At 41.9% G+C, this 26,858-nt stretch overlaps 6 protein-coding genes across 15 annotated transcripts; 2 read left to right on the top strand and 4 right to left on the bottom strand.

The window, feature by feature from the left end:
- The first annotated feature begins 345 nt into the window (after positions 1 to 345).
- On the top strand, positions 346 to 2,402 carry LOC103388179 (probable E3 ubiquitin-protein ligase ARI5). Its single transcript, XM_008323074.3, has 4 exons — positions 346 to 487; positions 626 to 726; positions 1,035 to 1,208; positions 1,745 to 2,402. Exons 1-4 carry the CDS (start codon positions 412 to 414, stop codon positions 2,198 to 2,200), a joined length of 807 nt encoding a protein of 268 aa, XP_008321296.1. The 5' UTR covers positions 346 to 411; the 3' UTR covers positions 2,201 to 2,402.
- A 631-nt stretch (positions 2,403 to 3,033) lies between these two features.
- On the bottom strand, positions 3,034 to 9,143 carry LOC103388200 (ubiquitin carboxyl-terminal hydrolase 47). Of its 4 annotated transcripts, none has more exons than XM_008323105.3 (12): positions 9,012 to 9,143; positions 8,141 to 8,284; positions 7,962 to 8,058; positions 7,073 to 7,188; positions 6,919 to 6,989; positions 6,335 to 6,460; positions 6,161 to 6,256; positions 5,815 to 5,943; positions 5,585 to 5,713; positions 5,234 to 5,274; positions 4,581 to 4,615; positions 3,034 to 4,478 (listed from the first exon to the last, which is right to left on the bottom strand). In XM_008323105.3, the coding sequence occupies exons 2-12, from the start codon at positions 8,211 to 8,213 to the stop codon at positions 3,952 to 3,954; spliced, it is 1,440 nt and encodes a 479-aa protein (XP_008321327.1). In that variant the 5' UTR covers positions 8,214 to 8,284; positions 9,012 to 9,143; the 3' UTR covers positions 3,034 to 3,951. The 4 variants fall into 4 exon arrangements, with proteins under 4 accessions (XP_008321327.1, XP_024914474.1, XP_024914477.1 ...); XM_025058717.1 differs by having other exon boundaries at positions 4,385 to 4,506; XM_025058706.1 differs by having other exon boundaries at positions 3,034 to 4,615.
- On the top strand, positions 9,102 to 11,662 carry LOC103388192 (uncharacterized). Of its 2 annotated transcripts, none has more exons than XM_008323095.3 (5): positions 9,102 to 9,320; positions 9,939 to 10,041; positions 10,161 to 10,252; positions 10,621 to 10,791; positions 11,204 to 11,662. In XM_008323095.3, the coding sequence occupies exons 2-5, from the start codon at positions 9,939 to 9,941 to the stop codon at positions 11,657 to 11,659; spliced, it is 822 nt and encodes a 273-aa protein (XP_008321317.1). In that variant the 5' UTR covers positions 9,102 to 9,320; the 3' UTR covers positions 11,660 to 11,662. The 2 variants fall into 2 exon arrangements, with proteins under 2 accessions (XP_008321317.1, XP_024914564.1); XM_025058796.1 differs by lacking the exon at positions 9,102 to 9,320 and adding an exon at positions 9,338 to 9,813.
- An 842-nt stretch (positions 11,663 to 12,504) lies between these two features.
- Positions 12,505 to 15,599, bottom strand: LOC112487971 (leishmanolysin-like). Its single transcript, XM_025061807.1, has 9 exons — positions 15,582 to 15,599; positions 15,243 to 15,440; positions 14,978 to 15,161; positions 14,424 to 14,493; positions 14,233 to 14,329; positions 13,694 to 13,801; positions 13,383 to 13,514; positions 12,849 to 12,952; positions 12,505 to 12,612 (listed from the first exon to the last, which is right to left on the bottom strand). Exons 1-9 carry the CDS (start codon positions 15,597 to 15,599, stop codon positions 12,534 to 12,536), a joined length of 990 nt encoding a protein of 329 aa, XP_024917575.1. The 3' UTR covers positions 12,505 to 12,533.
- On the bottom strand, positions 15,363 to 18,260 carry LOC112487516 (leishmanolysin-like peptidase). 6 transcript variants are annotated; one of them, XM_025058769.1, is made up of 7 exons: positions 17,652 to 17,759; positions 17,132 to 17,470; positions 16,648 to 16,741; positions 16,527 to 16,578; positions 16,213 to 16,320; positions 15,875 to 16,000; positions 15,363 to 15,790 (listed from the first exon to the last, which is right to left on the bottom strand). In XM_025058769.1, exons 1-7 carry the CDS (start codon positions 17,665 to 17,667, stop codon positions 15,680 to 15,682), a joined length of 846 nt encoding a protein of 281 aa, XP_024914537.1. In that variant the 5' UTR covers positions 17,668 to 17,759; the 3' UTR covers positions 15,363 to 15,679. The 6 variants fall into 6 exon arrangements, with proteins under 6 accessions (XP_024914537.1, XP_024914524.1, XP_024914528.1 ...); XM_025058767.1 differs by having other exon boundaries at positions 15,368 to 15,790; positions 16,213 to 16,362; XM_025058756.1 differs by lacking the exon at positions 17,652 to 17,759 and adding an exon at positions 17,775 to 18,260 and having other exon boundaries at positions 16,213 to 16,362; positions 16,527 to 16,741.
- Positions 18,261 to 18,384: 124 nt separating this feature from the next.
- Positions 18,385 to 26,854, bottom strand: lrp10 (low density lipoprotein receptor-related protein 10). Its single transcript, XM_008323124.3, has 10 exons — positions 26,804 to 26,854; positions 25,648 to 25,802; positions 25,477 to 25,509; positions 24,987 to 25,131; positions 24,718 to 24,911; positions 24,035 to 24,645; positions 23,232 to 23,668; positions 22,735 to 22,929; positions 22,005 to 22,134; positions 18,385 to 21,242 (listed from the first exon to the last, which is right to left on the bottom strand). The coding sequence occupies exons 2-10, from the start codon at positions 25,685 to 25,687 to the stop codon at positions 20,592 to 20,594; spliced, it is 2,436 nt and encodes an 811-aa protein (XP_008321346.1). The 5' UTR covers positions 25,688 to 25,802; positions 26,804 to 26,854; the 3' UTR covers positions 18,385 to 20,591.
- Between the last annotated feature and the right edge of the window lie 4 nt (positions 26,855 to 26,858).

The following is a 26,858-nucleotide window of genomic DNA, read 5'->3' as shown; positions in this document are numbered from 1 at the left end:
GCTGTGTTCTGTGTTGGTTGTCAGTCTTTACCTGCGGTGTCCGGCAGTCTCTCGGAGATCTTCTCCTTCAGCTGGAGAACGGTCATTTTTTGCATCTGTTCCTCGGTGTTACACAGGTCAACGGTTATCCTCTGTCCTTTCAGACCGTTCACCAAAACCTGGTAGATTTTACCCATGATGAACCTGCTAATACGCACAGATGGTCCGGCGCTGACGGCGTTGAGGCGCAGGATGGAGCGGTTCTGGACGGCGTGAGGTTTAAGTCAAGTTTCACTTTCGACAGAAAGGATTAAACCATTTCTTCGGGTGCGTCAGCGGGGCGTTGTTCAAGAACTTTTAAAACCAACTGATCCTGGATGAAAAGTTTAAACATCGAGGCAGAGGCTGACGGACCTGACCCAGCACCGAACCATGACGGAGAAGAGATACGACCCCAGAGACACCACGCTGAAGTTCGTGAACAGACCTGATTCTCTGGATCCGTACCGTAAGAACCAGAACTCATCTTCAGACAACACGTCGTCAGTCCTGGAATCATTTTAGCTGTAAACGTTTAGCTGTTTGTGTCAGCGTTAGCATATCTGTGTTCACCTCTGTTATTGGTTGTTGTCGTTGTTGTCCTCAGCTGCAGACGAAGGGGACGAATGTCTCAGAGCAGAGATGTCCTGTGGACACGCCGTCACTCCCCAGTCTCTGACTGCCTGGTGTCGCAGCCTCCTGGATCAGGTTCCTGTCCACATGTGAACAAGAGACCGATCATAACACTGAGACAGAGTTTATAACTTTGTGATCTACTGTCTTCTTATTTCTGCTAGGTTTGATCAGCTTTTATCTGAAGTTAGCCGTCTTCATTTCTAGACTTAGATACAAACACCTCACAACTACTGTCATCTTAACTAATGTTCTAATGTTTACACTAACATCAATCTTTCTCCTTCACCTCCTAAGCTATATCTTGCTAACTTTTAGCTGTTTGAAACCAAACTGTGAATTCTCTCTCCTGTTTCACATCTGTTCTGTGTCTACAACTTCAGGGGAAGTTCCAATTTAAGTGTCCAGCATTGAAGGAAGGCACCGTGATGCTGTGCGATGCCCTGTGGTCGTACACGGAAGTGCGCAGGCTGGCAGTGCTGACCTCTGAGGAGATGGAGTATTTTGAGGGGAAGATGGCTCGTCTGGCGGCCGCTAAATACTTTGAAGTCAAAACGGTGAGTAGTTTGTTCTAGTATTATAACACAGGATTTAGAGCTGACCATTGGTTAGACTAGCCTTTAGCTTTTTCTGGCAGTTATCTTGTACATGGTATATTATAGTAGTAACTCTTTGTCTTTAAGGGGACAGTGGTGGGTTAGTGGTTCAGTAAGTGGACTTGGGTCCAGAAGGTTTCAGGTTCTAGTCCACCAGCTGCCAAGTTCCCACTGAGGTGCTCTGTCATGGCTCCGTCTCCACTCACTGCTCCCTGGTTCTTAAAGCTGCCACTGTTCACTGTGGTGATGGGTTAAAAACAGAGGTTTGGTTGTGTGCAGTGGTGAGCTGTGTCACACTGACAGGGAGTTCACTTTCCTTCCTTCCTTTAAAGGTTAGGGCGTATGTTGTCTTTGGGGTAAGGGGGTGATAATAGTTTTTACTAGTAGAATAGCTACTTTATTAACTTTATCAAGTGGTCGGAGGACAATTGGACTTTTATTATAATCATTATTTACATCCAGCTTTGAAATAACGTTTCACTTTCCTAACACTCAAGTGTCCCGGCTGTAAAACTGACGTGGAGCGTGAGGACCTGACCAACCTCAGCGTGGAGTGCACCATCTGCAAAGTGGAGAAGAAGGCCTCCTTCAACTTCTGCTGGCAGTGTCTGAATCAGTGGAAAGGCCGAGCCCCGCGCTCGGACCGCTGCGACAACGACGGCTGCGACAACCTCGATCTGAAGATTCTCAGGGACTGCAAGGACACCTCCCTGCCACAGGTCGAGGGAGTGGACAAGTGTCCCTCCATCAGGGCATGTCCCACTTGTGGCCAGCGGGTGGAGCACGACAGAACCGGCTGCAAGAACATCATCTGTCCCCGCTGCAGTGTGGAGTTCTGCTTCGTGTGTCTGAAGGTCACGCCCGAGTGTCTGAAGAGCAGCACACACTTCGTCGCCTGCAGCGCCGGAGTGGCTCCGAGACAAACCTCCATTCCTGTGTGGCACAAAAAGTGAAATTTAAAAATGTATGTTTGAAATGTTCTTGGTTTCAGAAAGCGTCCACAGTTTTATCAGTTGTAATTTCACTGCCTCACCTCCTTCTGTCTGTCACTGATTTATCTCTCTCTTCCAACATCCTAAAAGAAAAATGTTTTTCATGCTCAAAGTTCACTTAACAATATTTGTGAAAAAGTAAAGATTTTCTATAAAACATGAACTGTGTGTGAATTTCATGTGTGGGAAATGGTAACATTTTTATAAATCATTTTTGGCTAACTTAACTGTAAAACAATGTTTTTAATGTCTAATACAGTGTTTGAGTTTTATCCGTTCTAATACAATGTTTGAGTTTTATCCGTTCAACAACAACTCGTGTCTCGATTCTATCGTTTATAGATTGAATTTTCCCCATTAAAAATAACTAAAAAGCCAATGAATTCATTCCAGACCCCCAGAAATATTAATTATTAAATTAAAATCCCCATCTAAACATCAAAAACACAGCTACATACAAATATATTGATAATATAAAATATTAAGAATTAAGAGACCATTTTATATTATTGTTAGTAAAATGGCTAACGCAGAGTGGCGTTGTCTCAGAGTGGGTGGACAAATTGAGATGTTTCCTCGTATCACGGGGAAAATCTTGCAAAAGTAACTTGTATCTTGAAACCCCACTGTACTCTTTTCTATAATATCACACTGCACTTTTTGCTGGAGGTTAGCATTTTGTGTGCCATCCTTTAGTCCATTGTTCAGTGAACTATGTTTCATTTAAAATGATTGTATCTTAATAAATGATTCTTTTAGCTGACGTTTATAATTTGTCCTACTTAAGCTGTTTGTGGTTTGGTTTTGTTTTCTTGGAGACGTCTCACAGAGACAACCGTGAACCTACGACTGCACAGAGTTCAAGTTTCACCAGCCATATTCCTCAGGTTCCATTTTCAACACCAGCAGTCATGTTTCATTTTTTGTGGTCAACTTGAACCAGAATCTTTGCCAACTGTTGTTGTTGTCACTCAACTCTTGCGTGGAAACCACCTGACACTCCTGCATCACAGCGTTTCTCATACATGTGTTTTTGTGTTGTGCTTATTAAATCAGAAGGGACTTTCTGACCCCGCCTCGTGTGGTCACATGACTTCTTGTAAGTGTGCTGCAAAAAGAAAGAACCTCAGCTTGGCTCAGGCACAGCGGCGTCATGCTGATCTTTGATTGGATGTTAATTCATGAGCCAAAATAGTCTGATTTAGGAGAACTGGACCATGAGTGTTACACTGACACATGTGGGGCAGGGGTCAGAGCAGGGTCAAGACAAACAGGTTTCAAAACTCTGGTTTTATTTTATATATTTATATGAAAACATCGCCACTTTGTAGTTCAAGGTAACTAGTGCTAGTGTTCTTATGAATGCTGTTATTGAAAAATATTAATGTGTTCATCATCTGATAAGATCAACAAGGCTTGTCAACGCTCAGTGGAATAAACTGGTTCGTTCCAGTTCATACAAACACACAGGAACAATCGCGTGACCAGAGAATAGTTTTGGTGCCAACGTGTGGTTTGCAGGTGAAACGTGGGCCTGCGTTTTCCCTGCTGCTAACACACAGGGTTAGAAATCCCTGTGTCTATCTGGGGAACCAAGGTCAACAGGGGTCAGAGCTGAGTCTGAAGGAGGACATCCAACACAGATGTGAGGATAGGGTCAACCTCATGGTGGTGCTAAAGAGCAGCTTGCAGTGATGGATAAAAACTATCCACTATTTCCACGGTTTGACCTTTGACTTCTCCTTCCTGTGATGTCTCCTCCTCTCACTTGCGGTCATGGCTGGAAGAAGTTTCTCACCATTGGCCTTTGGTTTTCTGTGCAGGCTGGGTGAGAGGTGACACTTGGTGAGTCCATTTGAAGGAGGAGAACCTTTGCTCTTAGCTCCTTGCAGGTTCTTCTCTGCTTGTATTTGACTTTTGGACTGACACTTAGATGTCCCGTCTGTCATTTGTTGCCTGTCATTTTTGTCTGTACACATCATGTCCCAGCAAACATCACTAGGCTTTAGTCGGTCCTGTGCAGAAAGGTGGTTTTGTACTGGAGCACTGTTGTCAACGTGTTCTTCATAAACAGACCGCTGTCTGGGCCGGTCTACATCCATGTGGTCCAGGTCTCCTTCTGTTTGAAGCTCTGTGTCCACTTCTGCTGATGGGTCACCACTGCCACCAAACACGTCCTTCAGGTCTAGTGCAGCTCCTGGTCCTTCCCCCTCCCCAGCATCTTCAGAGAATGTTCTGTCTTTAACCACAAAGACATCAACGTTTTTCTGATGGACAACATCAAAGAATGTCTTTATTTTAAAAAGTCTCTGGGATGAGCGGAGGTGACCTTTGAACTCACCTGCTCTGTACATGAGGAGATAAGCTGACTCTGACCTGATCACACACAAAACCAACACCACTTATTAACATTCACACTAAAATCAACGGAACAAAGTTGCTTTGGATTTTTGATCAAAGCTTCTTCAACCTCCTTGTCTATATTTTTGAAGAATTCCCAACAATTGTTGAAGTATATTTCAGTTCCACTGTTAACTGTATTTGCTTCAGTAGAAAATAATCAACATTTCAGGGTAATGGTTCTAATGAGCTTTTAGATGGTTATAAATTTAAAAAAAAAAAATCACTATTTGCTTCAGTAGAAAAGAATCAACATTTCAGGGTAATGGTTTTAATGAGCTTTTAGATGGTTATAAAATATTTTTAAAAAAACAAAAAAACAGTTCATTATATTTATTTCGATTTTTAACTATTTTTAGTAGATAGTAGTATTTTTTTAGGGTTTTTTGGGGGGGGATTTGCATGATATCTTGGGTAAATTTAGCTTTAGCTAACAGTTAGCTAATTGGTCTGATTGCCTAAAGGCATTGGCTCTCTTTATGTAGAGGTTTTCTTTGTGTTAAACAGGTTAACACTCAGTCCACCGAGGAAAACGTCTTTTTGTTCTGAGGACAATCTCTCCAGTTAGCATCTCTTTAGTTTTACAACACTGACCTCAGAGTGGCCTTTTCACAATCAAAGAGGGGCTTCTGGACCTGAACAGGTGAAAAGGACAAGACGTCAACAAGGAAGATGAGAATAAACACAACAAAGAAGACGTTGAAAATTATAGACAGAAAACAAGGAGAAAAAAGAGGCCATAAAAAAAAGGACAAGCAGAGAGGAAGGAGATGAGCAAGAAAAAGACAAAGAAGAAGAAGAAAATAGAGGAATTAAGGAAAGACAACAAAGACAGAGAAGAAGACAAAGACAAGGAAGAAGAAGAAGATGTTATGGATGAAAAGGAGAAGAGGAAGAGGAGGAAGACAAACAATAATAAAACGAAGAAGGCAGCGATCGGCTCACCTTCTCCACGATGTTATCGTTGAAACAGTACCACTCCCCAGTTTCAAAGGACTGGACCTGTGAAGTGTAGTGTCCTCCAGTCAGGGAACCATAGTGGTGGACTAGGGCGTACAGCTGGTACCTACGGTTCTAGAAGGAACAGAGAGGAAAGAACAGACACACCATATTTTCAAAATATTTCATTTTAATGGCATTCAGCACAGAAAATGAGACACGGACATATGAAGTACCCCCATCAGGAGGGTTGCCGGTATATCCACACTGCAGTGAAGCTTGACGAAGCAGCTGGACCTGTAGTCGAAGGTGAATCTCTTCAGCAGCAGTGTGAGAATCTGAGGTTGTTGTGTCACCGCACAGCCCTGCATCCAACCACAGAAGACCACAGATGCCATCACACCCTCACATGCTGGGATTTCACAGCTAACTTTTTAGATATTTCTAAGCTAACGCAAGACTATCTTCCCTCAATTCTTGCAAAGTTTTAGTTAGCTGTGGTAACATTTAGGTCTTTGTTGGGCAGAGAATTTGAAACACTTATTTTGCTAACATCACTCGATGATGACGATGTTGACTCACAATGATGGCGTCCTTCTTGCTGCTGCAGTGGTTGCAGTACATCTTATTTTCCCCGCAGACCGTCTCCTCCCTGAAGAACGACCTTAGGCCTCTGTCCTGAAAATACGTGGACTGAACTTTATTGGCTGTTTGTTGACAGCTGTGTTTATGGAGACAACCAGAAGTGATACCAACCACACTGTAGGTGTGAGGAGACGACTTTTTCACAGCCAGAGGTAGAATCCAGAAATAGTTCCTGGTGTGGTTCCACTTCTTACACGTGAGGCAGGTGATTTTGTGTTGGAGCTCACCTTTAAATATCTAGAGGAAAAAGTAAGCAGCTCAGTGAAAGGAGAGAAGGACAGCTTAGAGTTACTGCTGGTTACCTACTGTAAAGCAGGATTATTATGATCAGAGATAAGAGAAAGTGAATTATTGTCAAAGACTGACACAGCACGCAACAAAATGTGACCTCTGCCTTTAACCCATAAGATAAGTCATTTATCCATTGCACACTGGGTCAATTCACATAGACCTAACTGGAACATTAGTATGAAAAACAATTCAGTACACTTCCTAAAAATATAATATAAGATTTATTTTTTTCTATTTCGTTGGTTTAACTTTATTTCAATTAGTTAAATTAAAGTTGATTAAAGACTGGGGCTCGATGTAAAAGGTGTACCCCAGGTATAACAGGAGTGTCATCCGCAAAAAGAGAGATCAATACCACCGATGACCTTCTGGAAAAGAAAAAAAAAAAAAAAAAAGATTCTAACCTTGGAGGCCTCTGGACTGGTCAGATACAGAATCCTCTCAAAGTACTCTGCAGCATCACGCTGCTCTAATACTGTGGGAGACACAGTGGGAACAGGTCAGTCCACACTCCTGCAGACTTGAAGAGAGACGGACTGAGCCGGGATTTGAACTGACCATCAACGATGCCCAGAGTTGTTGTGACTTGATGTGTTGTGGCCAAACTTCTCTCCAGGTCACTGAACAGTGTATACAGGAGGCCGTCCATGGTTGTGTGCTCTTTGCTGTAGCATCTGTGACACAGGTACAGTCTTACTGTTTAGTTAACTGCTGCCTGTCTTTATAACTCGTTCCATTCTGAATAAACACTCAGCAGTATTTGACCATGTAATACTATACTTTAAGGATAAGTACTTTTAGCTTATCGGTTTCTGGAGTATTTGTTTAGACGGCTGCTTATTTCATTAACCTGTTATAATAAAAGACAATTATCTGCTGGTTACTTTGTATCACTTTCTATTTTGTATTGCCATTCACTGACTTTATCTTTCGGCTTTACTTTAAGTATTTTACAGAATATAAATCATGTATATGCTTGAATGTATTTCTCTTGCTCTTCTAAAATGCTCCTGAAGGAGCAACTGTAACAGCAACCATTTCCCCCGGTGAGAAACAAAGTATTTCTGATTCTGACAATTGTAGGCTCTTGTGCTGAACTTTCTATCCCTTTTCACTGACCAGCTTGTTTCTCATGGGTAAACAATCACCTTGGTTAACAATTTTTATTTATACATTATATAACCTGAAGCCATTTCTGAGCAAATATTACCTGCGTAGTTTCAGGGACAGCTATCTTCTCCTGCTGCTCAGTAGCCCCACTGCTAAGCTAACAGCATCATATTTATTATTCTGTCCAGGTCTTTAGATGGAATCCTCCATCATTAGTACAAGGTAGACATGATGTATGTATTTCCTTTTATTAAACAATGCTAGCTTATGCTAAGACAACAAGTGGCTAGATCCAGTTTCACAGTTTGTTGTCACAAGAACAACTGTCATTCCAAACCTGTTGACGGCCCTCCTGAAGTCCTCCGTCATAAAAAACACCTGAAGAATGCTGTTCAAGTAACAAGTTAGACCAGGACTTTCTAGGCCGTGGTAATCTAAGACAAATAACATTCATATCAGTCGTGGAAAAAAAACCACATCAAATCTTGTTTATGGCAATATGTTCTGCTGACCTACCAGAAACGTTGATGTTGTCAAGTCTCTCTCTGAGCGCTTTTACACACTCCTGGTTTATACTGTTGTCCTTCATACCAGACTGCTGCTGCTGCCGCTCGACGCTTCAAGCAGACGACTTCTTTTCTTCACGTGCACTAATTCAGCCTGAGGAAGTCAGTATGACCTCATGTCAGTACAGAGACATGGTTAACAAATGTGTATTTTAAACTTTCGTAACATCTGTACAACTTTACTAAGGAAGTAAGTTTACTAAATAGTAAGGTTAAAGTAAACTAATTTGATTTAATTCCTCCTTGTGTTTTTTACAGTGAAACTGCCAAGCGGCGACTTTAAAAAGACATTCTGATAAAACTGGAAAGTAATTCAGGGGGAAACAACATGACGTACTGTATGTATTAAAATTCTTAAGTGAGTATTTCATATAATGAAAGACCAAAAGCAAAAGGTGTTTGGAACCAACCCCTGCTGGCTAGAAGTGACACTGCAGCCAAAATGGCACGTCGGGAAGCTTCATAATAACACACAGAGAGGACGTCCTATTTTTACATACAGTTTATTAATGACTTACATTTGCACTTTTAAAGTTGAAACTGTAAACAGTTACAAACACGGACTGTTTCCCGACATAACTTCTAAATGCGTCTCTTTACGTAGCTGTCCCTGCAGTAGCTGAATTAAGGACTAGGACGGTTGGACGGTTTATTTCCACATCATCTTTGGTTTTTTAAAACTATGGTTACATTGGGGTTTGGTCTGACGACCTACGGCGTTTAACAAAAGCTACGTAATGCAGGTAAAGTACCAAAGAGCCCGTTAAGGTCCACTTTGTAAACAAACTATGGGTTAAAATGTGAGGGTGTCATAAACTCACCAACCGACTCCCTCGCTGTGTTCATGCTTTATAAGTAGGAGAAAAGCTTTCGATTTCAACACAGCAGCAGCAGCAGAGAGGCAAGCAGCAAAGACCAGCGACAGAAGAGACAGAAGAGACAGACGAGACAGAAGAGACAGACGGACGTCGTACCGAAAACTCGCTGGAGTTAAAACACCATTATTCACCAGTGTACACGCGGATGTTGTTGCTTGAGATCCAGTGCTTCCTGTTGAAAATTTTCAAAACAAATATTAATATTTGAAACCACATACAGAAGAAGAAAAATACAACAACGGTCACTCGAAGGTAAGATTTTCATTTTATTTCCTTATTGTTTAAAGTTTGACTTTTTTTTTCGTCGTAGTTCTTTACGAATTATCCTGGTAGAAACATTAGGTTTCTGCACTTCTGCCCCCTAGGGCCTGCAACGGACACTGCATACATTTTCCCTGGAGTTAATTTTCTGACATTATGATCGAATTAATATACAACAACAATAAGAAGAAGAAGAATCATAACAATGATTATCATTATAAGAAGAACATTGATGTTGTAAATCTTATCAAATTCTAAAGCATTTATTAAACGTGACCTTGACCTGTTGATCTCTTTTATGTTTGGTGTTTTCCTGTAACTGGGTGGAAAATTCCCTGCGTGTTATCTCTGTGAATCAAGTTTAAAGATCACTGCACTGTAATGTCTGCAGTCACTGACTGCTGTCTATCACATTTACACATTTACACACACGTCAGTACTCTCTACAGCGACGGTAAAAACTACGGTCTGTAGTTTGGTTAGAGTACGTAAACTTTTTTAACAGCTGAAAGACAAATATTTTTGGTTTTTCACTGTATATTAGGAGCATCCAAATACATTTGAACTGTTTTTCTAACTGCCACATGTCATTTTGTCTTCATACTGCAGATGATTTCAAGGTTCAAAACGTTTCGTAAACGGGTGAAGAAGTATGACCCCAGAGATCTGACCATGACATTCGTGGACCGACAAGACGACCTGGATCCACACAGTAAGACATTCTCCGAAACGTGTTTGGTGAAATCAGAGAACGATGACGAGTATGAAGAAGATGATGACGGTGCGAGTGAGGGTTTGATGTTTTGTGTGTGTGTTCTGGTGCACCTGCAGGTGACTCGGGGTCCCTCAGAGCACTGTTGCCTTGTGGTCACGCTGTGACCCCTGAAACTCTGTTCCAGTGGTGTCGTACCCAGCTGGAGGAGGTATCTATGGGTATACTGAAGGGACAATCCAGTGAATTTAGTTGTTTGTTTTTTTTCATGTTATTGATATTATTGACTTTTGACCTCATACAGTACTTTTGTAATTTCATAAATTCAACTCTCAATTTCAAATCTTTAAAATGACTCAATTTTGTACACCCAACGGCGCCTCCTGTGGCTGCCTGTGTGAGTTGCAAACTGGATTTTTCTCATAATCACAACTTTGAATTTATTTATTTAATTTATAAAAGTATGAAAGTTAATATTCAAATGTCTTTTTCCCTCATATCCCTTTTTGTCTCTTCAGTTTTGAGTAATTTGACTACTACTACTTGACTACTTTTTACTATTTCTTTTTCAGTCATTAGGGGATCTACATATTCACCTGCCCTGCGTTGGTGAAGGGCACCCAAAAGTGCAACAAGACGTTGCCATACACAGAAGTACGACGACTAGCTGATTTGTCTCCAGAGGAGATGCAGTATTTTGAGGAGAACATGGCTTACAAAGCTCTGGAAAAAATCTGTGAATTTCAAGCAGTAGGTGGCACCAGACTCTTCTGATCTCACTGTCCTGTCTCTTATTCAGAGCAGCAGAGGAATGTCCAGTGGACTTTTTTGACTGTGGCCAGTTACTAGTGTTCCCTCTTAGCTAATTGACAGCATTAGCTAATACTTCGCCCATTTGTTACTACTACGGGGTAACTAGTACTGGTTACTTGTAGTTAGTTACTTTTCGAAAACTGTTAATCACACTTTTCATCATTTTGCACATTGGAAAAAACAGAAAAGAATGACTTGAAATAGCTCATGGTTAGCTAATAAATCACAAATGATAAAGCCAAATCAGCTCCATGTTAACAAATAGTTTGCATGAATTGGTGACAAAGCACAGACTGCCTCAGTGGTGGATGCTCCTCTCACACCAATCTGTCTCTCTGTCTATCACCAGTGTCCTCGGTGTAAAACCACCGTGGAGAGGCAGGACTTGTCCAACCTCTGTGTCCAGTGCAGCATCTGCACTGTAAACCAGGGCAGTGTCTTCCATTTCTGTTGGCAGTGCCTGCGGCCCTGGAGAGGCAGCGCCCCCCGAAGTGACCGGTGCCTTTACAAAGGTTGTGGCAACAAAGACGTGCTGCTCCTGCAGACCTGCAAGACCATTGATCTGCCGCAGGTGAAGGGCGCCACCTGCTGCCCGTCAATCCGAGCCTGTCCTACTTGTGGCCTGAAGGTGGAGCACAACCAGATGAACTGCAAAAACGTTAAATGCCCACGCTGCCACCTTAATTTCTGCTTCATATGCCTCAAGAGCAAGAGTGAATGCTCCAAAACAACCACACCTTTTCAGATGTGTTCCACAGGCGTGGCCCCGAGGCAGACCGCCATCCCCACGTGGCACAGAAGATGAAAAGGCAAAAAGCCTTGATGTTGGCCCAGGGGGAAACGATTGGTTAGATCAGGGGACATCTCCATGTCTCTGTCTGCTCTCTTCTTCAGTGCTGTCTCCATCAGAGAACTCTTCACCGTAGAATTCTGGAGGATGACCTTTGACACCAGGACATAACCTGCTTCTCTTGTCTGGTCTAAGGACTGAATCCACTTCCTTTGAATGTTCTCTCAGTTGTGATGTTTGCTGTGATTTCAATAGATTGTTCATTTTTTTAATAGAATGGGGATCAGCTGCTCATTATCACCAGACGCCTGCACAAATGATGAAACATGTCTCTGAGGACTTTCTGTCTTGATCATATGTAAAGTTACTGAAACTAAGTTCTATTTCATCTGAGGGAGTTACTGTTTTTGTTTTTATTCTTTTCTGCTTTATACTCTTTGGGGGGTATTTTGTAAAATTGGTGCTTTTAATCAGTAATTAAATAAAATTTTCAGTAAAAAGAATGTGTGTGTGTGTTTTCATGTATGTGATTTAGACACTTTAATTGAATTTAATGAAAAACTGTAAAACTGTAGGTGGCAGTATAGAACAGAGGTGTGAAACATTTGACACGTGGTCCAAAACCGGCCTGCTAGGGGGTTCAGTGTGACCCACTGGGTAAATGAACATGTTTATCTGGTTACTAGCCAAATGTGAGCCAAATGTTACGTAACACCATGTTTGTCTATGCCTATAAAAAGGATCAGCATGTATCAGGAGGTGGGATTTGTTGGTGAATGTTCAGAGGAGATTTGTTGTTGGACCTGCCACGGTCAGAAACCTTTAATACAATAAATCCCCTGAGACGGGAAGGCCCTAGTCGGTCTGCCTCATCTGGAGACATCTCTTTCTACAGTAGCAGCAGTATAACCACTGACACCATGGTAGGATTTGTCAGAGGTGTAGACCAGGTCCCGCCCTGGACCGGACTGGAAGCAGAAAAGCTTGATTACACAAAGCTAACAGTTACATAACTTTAAGCTCTAGAGTTCATGTTTATGGGTTTTGTTTATGTGTAATTCCACTGTCCTAATATCCCAATGTTTTATTTTTTTAAAAGAAGGCCCTAGTGATGATGAAGCCACAGCCTCCAGTGGAAGACCAAACATCTAGAGACACAAGTCAATAAACTAATATAGAGATTACAGGCTAACATTTAGCTGACCTTGTGTGAGAAGCAGTATCTTCGTCATCACTTGGTGGAGTAACGTCGGGGTAAAGACACAACCTTCTGTCTGGACAGAAAACTACACCCTGGTATCCACTTATCTGAGGGATAGAGCCGCGAAGCTAAAGATTAGCCAAAGAGAAATCCTGAAAATATCTAAAAGTTTGGACAAGAGCGAGTCCATACCATAAAAAAAATAGGCAAAACATTCAGAGTAAAGTTGGGTCAGAAAAAACAAACACTGTTTGGGTAAAGTTAAAATAGCTAACTGACCGTACATATTAGCTATGAGAATAGCCAAAAGAAATCTAAATGTTAGCTAGTCACTAAAGTACAGCAAAGACAATCCAAATATACAATAAAAACAAGGTAATAACATAAATAAGTAATTTATAGTAGAATATTTATATCTAAATTCTGAATCACACATGAAGTAGAATATTTAATTAAAGTTAAAATTGAAGTTAGGTGTTAAGTTAGGAAGTAAATGAAGCAATAAATATGGCAAAAGTACTAGCCAAAAGTAGTGACCTGAACAGTGCCTCCTGCTGGACAGTCCACCCAGTCAGATCCAGACACCTGGATCTGGTAGCTGTTGGGTCCGGTACACCTGTGTCTGTAGCACTGACCTCCAACAGAGCTGCTGTCCACAGGAAAGTGTGTCTAAATGTTAAAACAAACTACTGTCAGACATTCAGAGTCTCTGGATGACAAAAAAGTTTTTCTTCAACTGAGCTTCATCATCATCATCGTCATCAGTATCTGAGGATTCATCTTAGAACTTACTGTTCTGACCAGGTTCTAAGTGTAAAGGAAACAGAGTTGGACAAGGACAAACTCACATGTCTGCTGAGGTTAGAGAAGAAACAACGACTGTCCCGGCCCCAGACCTCCACCCTCAGCTTGTCTCCAGGTGATCGCACAGAGTTTTCCTTTTTCCAACATTCACTCTGTCAGAAAAAAGGAGAAATGAGTGAGTCTGGGAATTCAACGACAGGCCGGAAACTCAGGTAGGGTTGAAAATTAGAGTAAAGCTTTAATAGTATTTCTAATTACCAGAACAAATAAACTTGTTAATATTTAGGAATTGAGTTGATTAAAAAAAAAGAAATTAAACTGAGATTGTAAAATTACTAGAACAAAATGTTGGGTTTTTTTTTTCTTGTAAATGTTTGACCTTTTACTGACCTTTCACAATTGTGATTGTATAATCACACTTGTATCCTCTTCATTTTATCTAATCTTAATCATAATCCCATTCTCATAATTCCCATATTTTTCTCCTCTAATGTACAAAAATATAAATAAAAGAGTAAAACAAAAATCTCCCTGTTTTAGGATTTCATCAAACTCACAGTAAAAGAGATCAAGTTCAACTTACTGCATTTTTGAGAGGTTTATAAATCCGACATCCCTCCAGGTATGGATCAGTTTGGCACTCCCCCTTGTGGAGATGTAGAAAATGACATCCAAGCCCACTGTTGCAGGGAGGTATAACGCCACCATGAGAGAATGTAGGGTAATAAACCCAGATAAGTGTGTTTATTACAGTCGTAAAAGAAAACGTTTCACCTGCCGCTGCAGAAAAAGGCCGACGTTCTGTTCTGGCAGCTGGACACGGAGCCAAACTGGGCTCCTTCACCTAGAACACACTTTATTACTGGGTTGGATTTTAATTTGGATTATTGGAACAACAGAAACAAAAATAGACAGGATGTCAAATATACCAAATAAATAATGTAAAAAAAAAACAATGTTAACTATGAAATAAATGATCAACAAGCAAACTTAGCTAACAGTTAATATATTATTAACAGAAGTCAAATTTAGACAAGATAGCCGGGAACGGGCTAAGTGCTAACAGGAAGTTGTCTAAAAGTCAGTGAAGAGCAAAACAGCAAATAAAACCGTAAAAGAAAAGTTGGACCAGAAAACCGCCAAAGGTTAGCAACAACCACAAAGCAAAAATAAGTAAAAGATGACCCAAATGATAACTCAGTGTTTACGAAGTGATACGCTGACACAGCAGCTAAAAGACAGACAACAATTAGCTGATCTAGATTTCCTTAAAATCATCTAAACCCTGTCAGGAACAACATTGGATTTCCTGTCTTCAAGAGCCTGACCTTGACCCCAGACCAGATTCTGGGCCCGGCCCAGATCCACAGAGTACCAGCCCGTGTCTTGGAACGCAGCTAAAGTCAACGGATCGATGCGGACCGTGCTGGACTCCTCCAGAACTGCAGTCATGATGGAGCCCTGAAGGAGGAGGGCTTCCCAGTGAGAGGAGCCTCTGCCTGGAGATACGTGCTGATGGAACAAGCGCAGAAGTTTGGTTCAAAAAGAAAGTTTTAGTTAAGTCTTTGTGAGTCATTGAAACTGGATCAGTACCAGGTTCTCCAGCAGTCCTCCCAGCTCAGGCTCAGAAGATCTCAGATGTTTCTGCAGGACTGAGATGACCGACGGAGAGAAGATCCTCAGCTGTCCCGATCCATCAGGTCTAACCACGGTCTTCTGAGGGGAACATTTAGCACCCCCTGCAGGACAACACACAGAAATGCAAAGAGTAGTGAGTCTTTGTTCTGCTAACTGTAATCAGTTCTGGTCATAGTTTCATGCATTTTTGTGCTACTTTTAGCAGTAATTCAGACATTAGTTTTGGTGTAACATCTAGCTATATTTTCCATAACTTTTTTTCTAGTTCTTAACCACTTATTGAACAACTTTTGCCTCCCGAGCAAAGATCATTAGCTAACAGCCAAGTGGAGATTTTGTTAAGATTGAGATTTTGTGTCCAAAAGGCAAACAACCACAAATATTAAATTGGTTTAAAAAATAAAATAAAATAAATAACCGTGAGTGTGGGTGGAACAGTCTGTCCAGGTGGGAAACAGGTCTTTGGAGAAGCCCAGAACATGAAACAGCTCATGAATCACCATCTGGAGAAAAAACAAAAACAAACAAAACTTTAAAATAACTTTATGAATAACTCATACTAGAAACATTGTTCTAGAAAACAGTACCTGGACTGTTGCCTGGTGTTTGTACGTCTGCTGGGTCAGTCTGTCCCTGCAGATGACAACCACCGCAGCCACTGGACGTCCATCAGTGTCTGTCTGACAGTGGGCAGCGTAGGCCCACACGTCAGGCTGAGGACGGGAATTAAACCGTCAGTCAGTGGTTGCTGTAACCAGTTTTGTCAAATGGCCAACAGACATTTTTTTAATAACTTAGAGTACACATGTAAAAATAAAAAAAAAATACAAGATGATGACTGAGCAGGAGCTGAAGTCTTAGAAATCTAATGAAGCTATTCATGCTAAAGGAGCTAATAAATAAATCCCAATCAGAAATACTTCACCTCGGCTCTGCACTTGTGGGTGGAGCCTATATGCAAGTAGAGCAGGAAGTCGGTGTCACTGACTCCGGAACCTTCAGCTCTGAGAACAGTTCTGTAGGGTGAATCAGGCTGTGGATAAATGTAACAACCAGACAGGTGTTGGTCTGGGATCTGCCCAGACAACCAACCAACCAACCAACCAACCAACCAACCAGTCAACCAACCAGTCAACCAACCAACCAGTCAACCAAACAAACACAAACAGAAAGGGCTTCAGATTCTATTTTTTTGAGGAAATCTCGATGACTGACGATGCTGATGACGCTGTGATTTACCGTCACATCCAGGCAGGTTTCATTCCTGTAGTTGACGTTGGCTCGACCACACCTGGAGATAAACATTAGTTGAAGACATTTCTGCTCCGGTTTTTCAGGCGTAGAGTACGACACCACCCACCTGTTGGAGTTAGCGCCTCCCGAGTTGCTCCATACGAACTTGCAGTATTTGCTAATGTCTCTGCTGAGCAGCAACGGACCCACAATCCTAGGAACTAAAAAGAATTGACAAGCGTTAGCATCTGGTTAAGTTATTTGGCTCTTTTTTTAGATACAAATGTTTTGCGTGAATACCTGTGTTAACGGTTTCAGCACAACTCTTCAGAAGAGTTCTGAAGATGGCAGAAGCCGAACATAAGTGTTCACGTAAACATTCTTATCTATGAAAAAGAATCAAATAACTAAATGTTGAATTAGTAGACCAAATGAACCTTTACACCATGTTAGCATGGTTAGCATGGTTAGTAGTTAGCAGCAGAGTGTGAGAGTGTGTCTTCACGTGGCTCATGAAGACAGTCAGACACCACTGACTGTTGACTGTGACACAGTGTCTTCTGCTCTGACCTGACAGCAGAGAAGACACCTTGTTGACTGTTGACTCTGACCTGACAGCAGAGAAGACACCTTGTCCACCCCCTCCTCCACCGCCATCATCACTCGTCTTCTCTCAGCCTCTGGTAGGTTGTCACTCTCTCTGGTGATCCAGGTGTGGATCCTTATTGGCTGTGGAGATGCCCCGACTCTGGGGTTTGTTTCTAATCGTTGAGAGTAAAACCCACGACCCTGTGAGGTTGCAGGTTCTAGTCTGACTTTTCTGACCTCAGCCTGGACTTCATCATAGATGCACTTCTGCAGGACCCCAGGAATCTGATCCATTAGCACAGGCAGCACGCAGACCACTGTCAGCCATGGTCTGAAAGGTGGAGGTAGAGCCATAGCTACAGCTGGAGGAAATCAACATTTTCAGTTCTCTTTCAGTGACAACAAAAAAGGGTTAGAAATACAACAGCACAAACAGATAGAGAAAACAGTTGTCTTTCAACTAACGTGGACATGACTACTGTAAACATTAGCTAAGGAAATGTCATAAACAAATCTGAAAAATAAAGCCAAAAAACGACCTACATTTATGCCAGAACATTAGCCAAATTAGCTAGTTTTAGCTACAATTAACAAAGGAAGAGCTCGATGTTAGACAAGAAGAAAACTGACATGAAAATATCTGCTTCCAATAATGAACTGAGTTACCTCAAAGGTCACAGCAGTGACGGCTCTATCTCTGTCACAGCTTCAGATCTGTGACATCACCTTTAACCTTCAGTGGGCGTAGCACCTCTGTCCAGATCAAACCAATGAGAGAGAGAGAGAGAGTTTCTACTGTTTGAATACAGAGGACAGAGCTGCGACATCTTCACCTGTTACTGAGGCGTCAGACACACTGTTCACCAAACTCAACCAAAACCAAGAAACAAAGACATCCAACCAAAACAAATGTTTCTTCCTGCCACAATCAGACAAGGAACTTACAAATGTAAAGCCAACTTCAAAACAAACTACATTTATAAAATAACAAATTTGAATTTCAATAAAAGCTTAATGCAAATGACCTGTTAGATCTAAACTTCACCTAAATCAAAAGTGGATAAAGTTAGCTGGAAGTAATCAAAGTAATAATCTATAAGAAGCTTACATTATCCTTGAGGCAAAGTGTTAGCTCAGAAGAACATCGTGAGATGAAAGATAACCAAAGGAAAGGGTTAAAATCAGGTTAAAAATAAATAAATAAAAAGGTAAAAAAATTGCCCCAAACATGGGATTAACTTTAATGACCTTGAACGGAAGACAACGACACAGAAGATAAAAGTGCAAATTCTTTAATCTCTGCCACAATGTTTATTCTATTTACAGTGAAATTGACCCTAAAGATAAATCATTAAATCACTTTCTCTCTTTATTTTCGCTCGAATCTTTAGTTTTAGTCCAAACTGGTACATTCATCGAAGCTAAGAGCAGGAAACAAACACAACTTAAACAGCAGAGAAAAAACAGGAGGATAAACTAAAAACAGCAAAACAAAAGAAACAAGAACTCTGTTGTGGTTGAACTGATTGTGACCCTGCAGGGCCTGGAAGTTTCAAGTTTATTTATCGGTAGTTAAATTAATTAGCCCCGCCCTGCTTTGTAAATGAGGGGCTTCTTATCAATCAATCTGCACACACCTCATACACACTAAAATCAGGCACCAAAGAGATTGTCTTTTGTCACCTCTGCTTCTTTAAACGACTAACAGTGCAGTGTAAAAGTCTTGATCCAGCCTCGTTATCTTTATCTTCTTTTAGCTCAAAGAAGCTAACACTCCACAGCAAATATTCTTTCATCTTCATCAAGTCGTTAGGAAGCCGATCGATGATCGTTGTCATGTTTTTGTTGCTTAGTTTGTGGACAAAACAAGAACAAAAACTAGGGGAGACCAACGTTTTAACACTATAAAAACTGTTGTGTTTTCAGTTTATGGCAACGTAAAAGTGTTGGTGAAAAAAAAACATGCCTCTGTTTGTCTTTTTCACCTCACGTAAAACCTATATAAAACCTTACAAAGGCACTTAATTAGTGGGTGAATTTTTTTAATATCAATTTTGTTTTACTTTTACAAACCCCCATTTTCAGAAAAGACATTTTCAGAACTCTAGCACCAGGCTAACTCCTTTAACCTGTCACATGCTTTCTTCAGTGACTGGTCCACATTGTCTGCTCCTCTTCATGTTGCTCCACACATTTTCAAGCTGCACGGACCCCTAGTGGTATGCACAGGCATTGTAGGTTTAAATGCTTGTTTAAACCTTAAAATATATTTACCTGTATCTACACATAATTTTGAATTCCAATGTTTTTGTTTTTCAATTTGCCAAATATAATAGCTTCTTATATGATTTATATGGTGCTGTGGTGAGTTTCGTTCGTTTTAATAAGTGCGTTTTTTAAATTCATTCATAAACATAAAACTACTTGGTGGAAAAGAACATGTCCGCGACCTCTAGTGGGAATGGTGTGAGCGGTCATTCACTTGGCCAGGCTACTATTGGACGATCAGTGACCAATCACACTCCCCCTTCTCATCCTTTCTCAAACACTGATTGGTTATAGATCAGGAGAGAAGGTCAGTGGTCTATGGTGACAGATAATGAGCAGTGCAGCCGAACTGGTTCTGTGTTTCACAGTAACCTGACGCAATCCTACAGTCAAGACTTTTCTGAATATGAGGTTTTGTAAGTGCAACGGCAAGTCAAAAAGTTCTAAGACATAAACAAAGATTTTTTTTTCGGGTATAGAAATATAATTTCCTCCATGTCAGTCTAGAATCTTTTTTTGTGGTGTTTCCATCAGTGAATTCCTTTAAATGCTTGATTTTTGATAAAGATGTTAGAGACACAGAGACCGGTCTGAACTGGTTCTAGTCATTTACATCAGACAACCGCAGAAATGATAAAACATCTGTCTCGGAACTTTTTGACCGGCCCAGTTGTACAACATCACCGGGGGAGGAGGTGGGGTACATGAGGGCAGGAGAAGCATCTACAAACACACACCACTGTCTGTGTTTGACTAAAAACAAACACATTCACACCCAGAATACAGAGCAATAAACACCTGAAACCTGCATCAGTGTAACAGCGACACCTGCCTTAGTTTCAGGAGAAGGAACATTTTTCTGTGCAAACATGTTCCTTCCATGTGCAGCCCAGCATTTCATTCACTCACTCACTCACTCGTTCATTAATTTGTTAAGTGCTCAACCACGATACTCACTGACCATCGCCCTCAGACAAACTTATAACAAAGGAAACCTTCTACTTAGAGAGGGTCAGACGCCTGGTTGTGTGTGTGGAGAGCGATGTTCAGAAAAGGCACCAGACTTGCACAGTGAGGCCGAAGCTTCTGGCTGTGAACCACTCCTGTGCTTCGAAGTTTAAAAATTACAGGGCGAGAGGACGGGGTATGTCATAAAGTTGTTAGTGCGGAAATAAGAGGAGGGACTGGGGACGTGTGGAGGTCGGAAGGTCATCCTCAGGTTAGCATGGGAACGTCTTCCTCCTCTGAGGTGGTGTCCTCTGACAGAGGGATGAGAAGAACCTCGTCGTCCGAGGAGGATGAGGAGAAAGACGGCGAGGTGGAGAGAGGCATAGAGTTGGTGGAAGAGGAGGAGGAGGAAGAAGAAGGCGAGCCTCTGAAGAGGGAGATGCTCAGGCCGAGGGTGTGGAAGATTGAGGCCAGAGAAGGGCTGCTGGGAGGCACGGTGACTGGAGGAGTGAGTGGAGGAGCCGGAGGAGCGTACGGAGGTGGAGGTGGAGAAGGAACAGCAGGTGGCGGTGCAGGCGCAGGTGGAGGAGATTGTTGATGCTGCTGCCGTTGCTCAGACTGAGCCAACAAACCCAGTTTCTGAGGCACCGGCTGGTTGACGGCTTCAACTGCGGACGAGGAAGAGCTGGAAGGAATGGAGCGTACTGGCTCCTGACCGGAGGAGGTGGGGTCTGACTGCTGCTGGTTGGAGCTGGAGGTTTGTGTCGACCTGGAGGAGGGAGCTCTAGGGATGAGACCCCATCTCCTCATTCTACGCACAGCCCGGCGGACGAACCGTGGTCTGCGTCTGCGATGCGGGGAGTTGGCGGCATCCTGACGGAGGAGCTGGAGGATTCCTCTCAGGGAGAGGGAGGAGCTCTGGGAGGAGGACGGACAGAAATAGATCATTTTTCTTCAAAAAGAAAACAAGTCAAAGTTTTATTTTTTTTAAATAACTTTACCAATAGCCACACCACATTTTCAGCTAACACTTAACTATCCTTTAGGCTAACAAATATGATTTTCTAATGTTCATGCTAATTTTCATCCAATGATTTTCTAATGTTCATGCTAATTTTAAGAAATATGAAAATAATGTGATGAAGAAGGCAACAGTGGCTCCACGCTGCCGGTGTCCTAGAGATAAAACAGCAGCTTTTCTCTATGGGGTAAAGGTACAACAGGAGAGAACTTTGATTTCAAATCTGCAGAGCTTTAATCTCTTATTTTCTGGTACTTTGAGGTTCTGGAGAAGACAGAAGCTTTTCTCATGAACAAGAATCAAGGTTGAGAAAAACATGTTTTCATAAAAGGGCACTAAAAATACACAACGCCCCCTGTTTGTTAACACAATTCAGTGTTGGAAATACAATTTATTGACCTTACCTATAATTACAGTTAGAGCAAGTTTTTTTCTGGTTTTGGTTCTAGTTTATTTTTTGCTATTACTTCAAACCTTGAAACCACAACATTGAAACTCAAGCACTTTTAAGGATTTAAAAAACAAAAAGCCTGTTATTCGTTCCACAGTGGGGAAATTCAACCCACTCAGGCTGCCACAGGAGGCGCCACTAGGAGGTTGAAGATCACTAACTATGTTAACTAAGGAAGCAACACAGTGAGACGAGGTCGACTCATTACCTCGTTGGGGTTTTCTGTGGGAAAGTCTTCCACTGGAGGGATGATGCCCTGAGCGATCAGCTGACCATAGGAGGGAGGGGCCTGCTGCTGGATTAGCTCCGCCTCCTGACGGCTGATTGGAGCAAACAGACTGCAAGAAAACACGCGCACATACACATGAATATGTTCACACCCAGACCACTGTTTTGACCAGAGCCACACTGACGCTGAAAAACAGCTTGTTTACAACAACAACAACAACAATAACTGCAGCCTGCTAATTAGTGAGTACTGTGTCTACACTGAGGTCAGACCTCATGTAGTGGGAGGTCCTCGGGTCTCTGTTTGTGAAGTAAGCCAATTCAGAAAGAGTTCTGGTGCTTTTCTCTCAGGAACCATTTCAATTTTTACATTAAAAAATCTGTGAATTGACTGTGGTAAAATTTTCTGTCAAGAATTATTATGAGTTCCTCCACATTTTCATTTCATTCAAAGTAATATCCAGGTTCATGATTCAAATGTCCCTGTGGTTCAGACTGTCTCTAGTTTAACTCAAGTCCAACCCTGGTACCAGACTTCATCAGGGACTCAAACTGACCTCACATGGAGCTTCACCCAAACGTTTTTACTGTGACTCGACAAAAGGGGACTGGACTAGTTCCTCAGTGACACTTCCTGTGACCATATTTAATGATGACTAATCATCATGATTAATCAACTGGACTGAGGAAAGTCTTTCTGATTAACCTACCTGTACTCTCTAGTCCTGAGTGAGTACAGTTTACAGGTGCAGCCCATGGCGATGACCAGCAGGAGTCCACACACCAGACTGCCAACCGTCGCAGCAGTGATGACCTTCCGGGGCAGGACAACGGTGCAGTTGAGTTCGTCCGTGCCATCTTTGCAGTCCACCTGGCCGTCACAGCGCCAGCTCTCAAACAGACACCTGTACAGGACGGGACAAAGGACCAGTGGTGTGTAAAGAAGAAAAGACAGTATGGTAAAAAAGGAAGAAAAACACTGTTTTCAGCAGTGACAGTCTGAAGTCCAATCAAAAATATAAAGGTGATAATTATTCATGGCTACAATGGCACACATCAGAGATCTGGTTTGATTCAACAAACAGGTGACCTCTAGTCAGTTAGTTTTTAGATTTAACTAAATGTTCATGAATGATTCAATATTTCCCAGCCCATGACACATGATTTGTCATGTGATCTGAAGTTAAAATGTGATAAAATTACTGACCTGTCACTGTCGCAGTGGAACGTCCCCGGCTGACACGTGCTGCAGTCCCTCTCGTCGCTGCCGTCAGTGCAGTACAGCTGGTAGTTGCATCGCTCTTTCACAGGGTAACACAGAGGTCTGCCGGCAAAGTGGCCCGTCGCCAGCATCCTCGGACCCACCGCCCCACAGGCGAACTGGTTTGGACCGCAGCCCCTGCACCCCTCCTCGTCCTTCCCCGTCTCAGGACAGTCCCATTTTCCATCGCAGCGTTGCTCCTGTGTGAAGCACCCGCCCGACGTTCCCCCACAACGACCTTCCCAAGGGGGGCAGTAGCTTCCCACATGAAAGGTTGCATTGAAACCATTTCCCTTCGAGCCTGGCAGGGTCTCGTACTTCAGAGAGAGGAGGCCGGTGGAGGATTCCAGCTGGATTGGTTTGTAATTGGAGGTACTGGTGATCTGTCAGAGGAGAGAACCAGGTCAACATAACTTTTTGCAAACACAAAATGTCTCTCAAGAAATACAATTTTTGAGATCTGACTGTAGACAAATATACATCACAAATATATGTCATCTTATGTTTTTGAAAATCTCCCAGATAATTCATCATGTCCACTTCATATTTGGTTACTTGGATGTATTTTATCATGTGTTTGACTCAGTATCAGCTGATCGGCTTCAAAATCTGATGTCTCACCACATTTATAGAGCTGAAATTTAACTGAAAATCTGTGAACGTGCATCTGAACTGACGGGACTTTAGTTAAACAGTTAAGATGACAGTCAAATAGAACTGAATGAACAAGGGCAAAATTCCAAACTCACAATTTTCAGAATGTCTCCTTTTCCCTGCTGCCTGTTGTAGATTGTCAGTTTGTCCCCAGACCCCAGGACCAGCTGCTGCAGGTCCAGTCTGAGAGGCCTAGAATCTTGAGGATCCAGAGTCCAGACACAATTCAGAGCAGGACCCCGTTGGGAGGGAGGAGAGAAGGTCCCATAAAAGTTCTGGAGCAGTCCGCCACAAGGCCACTCGATGGGGACTGGTGTCACCGACGGAGGTTTTTGAGTCTGCTCTTGATCCTCCTGGGACTCTTCGTCCTCCTCCTCCTCCTGCTGCTGCTCTTCCTCCCTCTTCAGCAGGGCCAACAGATCATCTACCTCAGAAGACCGATCAGAACTCAGTGGTTTATTGAGGTGCACGCTTCTCTCCAAGTCCCTAATGTCGGTTTTCTCTGTGTGGGTTTCCTCTTTTGCCTGAGTCGCCTGTGAGCTGGTGTGTTTGAATGGAGATGGAGTTTCCTCTTCTACGTAGCAGCCTTGCTCATCTGACCCAAGCCCAGGACCGAGACACTCCACTTGGCCATTGCAGCGCCAGGACAGAGGAATGCAACGCCCCCCCGGGCATAGGAATGATGATGAAGGACAGTCTCCTGAGTCTAAGAGTGGAGACAAATGTTATCATCTCTGTTTGGAAAAACTGTAGAAAAGAAAACATTTGACCAACTTACCTCTGGCGTAACTCAAGAGAAACGATGACACCGGGAACAGATGAGGGAGGAAGTGGTGTATCACAGTGATGTTTCCTGAAGGAAACTCCATGGGTGGCGGCAACTTGGACCCACAAAGCACAACTGGGTCACCGCCGGCAGACGACTTTATGGACAACCATTCCTTCTTACAACGTGCCGAAAACTGGGAAAAACTTAAGAAAAAAAGGGATTAATTTGATTTTCATTCGAAGAAATTCTGTCTTGCTGTTATGCAAGCTTCAGTTTACCTGAGAACGACGGGTTTATCTTCAACACCTTTGATGACCCAGCAGTCATAGGTAGAGCCAAAGCGGTAGGACCAGCTGTGGTAAGCAGAACTCCGGATCTCTCCTACCTGGGAGTCCAAGATTTGGAGGCTGTGTCCACAACGAACTAAACAACAGCCACAATATCCAAGGAAACAATTTAAATTTTTATGTCAAATGTTAAAACTGCACAGATGTTTATGTTCACAGTAGAGTAAAAAACCTTCAGTGTCAGCACACATAAGACTAAGAGACTGGTGCAGAAAGTTAGCGCACTTCCTGAACACGGAAGTAAATGGGTACTAAAAGACCAAATATTTGATATACCGTACTTTAAATTCTGTACATTATCAAAAACTTTTGGAGCGACACATGGAGCGACGCATCTGCCAATGCAGATATTTTAAATAACAATATCCAATAACACATTTTTTTTAAAACCCAATAACATTATATAAAAATGTTTCTTTACCTGAGCTGTGGACAGGGTTAAAAAGGCAGCAAACTAAAAAAAAGAAAAACAAGAGAAATCAATCTCAAAGTCACATTATCAGGAAACAGCCATAAAATGTGCAAATGTGACCTTTGCTTGATAAACATTTCAAGTACAGGAAACAGGGGTAGAGTGAATGTGTTCGCTCACCTGCTGCGGTAAAAACCAAGAAGTTGTATTTATATGTCATGGTGGCAAAATGATTCCACTAAACTAAAGTCAAACTAAAATAAAAAAAAAAAATTAAAAATAAAAATAAAATGTCAAGGGATCAACATCTTGACTTTGGATTAGGAAGACTCTACCTGCAAAACAGCAAAAATAAAAATAAATAAATGACTTGTAGAAATGAATTTTGTTACACTCGGTGAATAATGACTTGTTTGTTGAACTGATGCTTAAGTAGTCCATGAAACACGTGACACACAGATACACCTATTAAAAAAACAAGTAGTTTGACAAGTCAATTAAACCGTTTGATATACCAATCATCATAACATGACAGATGTGCAAATACAGCACGTGAGGATACCATGGTAACAAGTGGACAACTTCAACAATAAGTATTTGTACTTAGATTCTTAGGTCTTAAATAACAAAAAAATACATATGTAAAATGAAATGTGACTCAGTAGAAAACTTACACCACTCTCAACTTTTGGTTGGGTAACAGTTATTGTTAAAAGTAAAAAATACTGTGTTTGTCGTTATTGTCATTTGTCATACTGTAACTACTGTAATTAATGGCCTCATAAAATATAACGAGCTGATAGTGCCGTTTTTACTCAACACAAATATATTAGTTGGGGAAAATAAAAGTTATTATTTGACGACAAGTCGCCATTTATGCTTTTTATTTACTGTGGGACCGCTAAGATAACATTTTTATAAAATACACAAAAAATGATTTCCTTCCGTCTACTTTTCTCAACAATGACGACACGACTGGATCGCCACCATTACCGAGCTGAAAATAAAATTAACCCCGGTTATAATATGGGAACTTTGGAGGTCTCTGGTTCAAATGAGAATGATCGCGTATGTCAACCACGATAAACTTTTACATGGTGTCCTTGACGAAAGTTAGTTTCTCTTTGGAGTATAGCTTAATCAGCGTGCTAACAGCTAACATCCTCTTTTCCTGTCTTCGATAAGTCCTAGTCTTCTCGACTGCGACATCGAACAAACTGAGCTTTACATGCCGCGTTTATCATAATCACAACTAAATTAACAACTAGAGTGCGACCAAAACAACATCAGAAGTCAAAGAAACGAATAAAATCAAGGGTAAAAGAGAGAACATTACCATCTCGGTCGGCCCGTTGTTGACAAGTCCCAAGCTACTTCCGGGTATTTGGGAG

The sequence above is a fragment of the Cynoglossus semilaevis genome, chromosome 1 (genome assembly GCF_000523025.1).
Source record: "Cynoglossus semilaevis isolate Cse_v1.0 chromosome 1, Cse_v1.0, whole genome shotgun sequence".
Classification (NCBI taxonomy): Eukaryota; Metazoa; Chordata; class Actinopteri; order Pleuronectiformes; family Cynoglossidae; genus Cynoglossus; species Cynoglossus semilaevis.
The sequence above is the reverse complement of the archived record's forward strand: the minus strand, read 5'-3'. Positions and strand labels throughout refer to the sequence as shown.

Excerpts from the sequence above, each read along its gene's own strand:
- LOC103388179 (XM_008323074.3), top strand. The coding sequence starts at position 412 with ATGACGGAGAAGAGATACGACCCCAGAGACACCACGCTGAAGTTCGTG. Across the intron at positions 488-625 it reads TGATTCTCTGGATCCGTACC|CTGCAGACGAAGGGGACGAA; the intron begins GTAAGAACCAGA and ends TGTTGTCCTCAG. Across the intron at positions 1,209-1,744 it reads AATACTTTGAAGTCAAAACG|TGTCCCGGCTGTAAAACTGA; the intron begins GTGAGTAGTTTG and ends CTAACACTCAAG.
- LOC103388200 (XM_025058706.1), bottom strand. The coding sequence starts at position 8,213 with ATGAAGGACAACAGTATAAACCAGGAGTGTGTAAAAGCGCTCAGAGAG. Across the intron at positions 6,257-6,334 it reads CTCCTCACACCTACAGTGTG|GACAGAGGCCTAAGGTCGTT; the intron begins GTTGGTATCACT and ends ACGTATTTTCAG. Across the intron at positions 5,944-6,160 it reads GCAAGAAGGACGCCATCATT|GGCTGTGCGGTGACACAACA; the intron begins GTGAGTCAACAT and ends GGTTGGATGCAG.
- LOC103388192 (XM_008323095.3), top strand. The coding sequence starts at position 9,939 with ATGATTTCAAGGTTCAAAACGTTTCGTAAACGGGTGAAGAAGTATGAC. Across the intron at positions 10,253-10,620 it reads GTCGTACCCAGCTGGAGGAG|GGGATCTACATATTCACCTG; the intron begins GTATCTATGGGT and ends TTCAGTCATTAG. Across the intron at positions 10,792-11,203 it reads AAATCTGTGAATTTCAAGCA|TGTCCTCGGTGTAAAACCAC; the intron begins GTAGGTGGCACC and ends GTCTATCACCAG.
- LOC112487971 (XM_025061807.1), bottom strand. Across the intron at positions 15,162-15,242 it reads GAGGACTGCTGGAGAACCTG|CACGTATCTCCAGGCAGAGG; the intron begins GTACTGATCCAG and ends TTGTTCCATCAG. Across the intron at positions 14,494-14,977 it reads GAATCTGGTCTGGGGTCAAG|GTGAAGGAGCCCAGTTTGGC; the intron begins GTCAGGCTCTTG and ends AGTGTGTTCTAG.
- LOC112487516 (XM_025058750.1), bottom strand. Across the intron at positions 16,742-17,131 it reads GGTGTCTTCTCTGCTGTCAG|TTCCTAGGATTGTGGGTCCG; the intron begins GTCAGAGTCAAC and ends AATTCTTTTTAG. Across the intron at positions 16,001-16,212 it reads CCCACAAGTGCAGAGCCGAG|CCTGACGTGTGGGCCTACGC; the intron begins GTGAAGTATTTC and ends TCCCGTCCTCAG.
- lrp10 (XM_008323124.3), bottom strand. The coding sequence starts at position 25,687 with ATGACATATAAATACAACTTCTTGGTTTTTACCGCAGCAG. Across the intron at positions 22,930-23,231 it reads TTCCACTGCGACAGTGACAG|GTGTCTGTTTGAGAGCTGGC; the intron begins GTCAGTAATTTT and ends CGTCCTGTACAG. Across the intron at positions 21,243-22,004 it reads CCACAGAAAACCCCAACGAG|AGCTCCTCCCTCTCCCTGAG; the intron begins GTAATGAGTCGA and ends TCCTCCTCCCAG.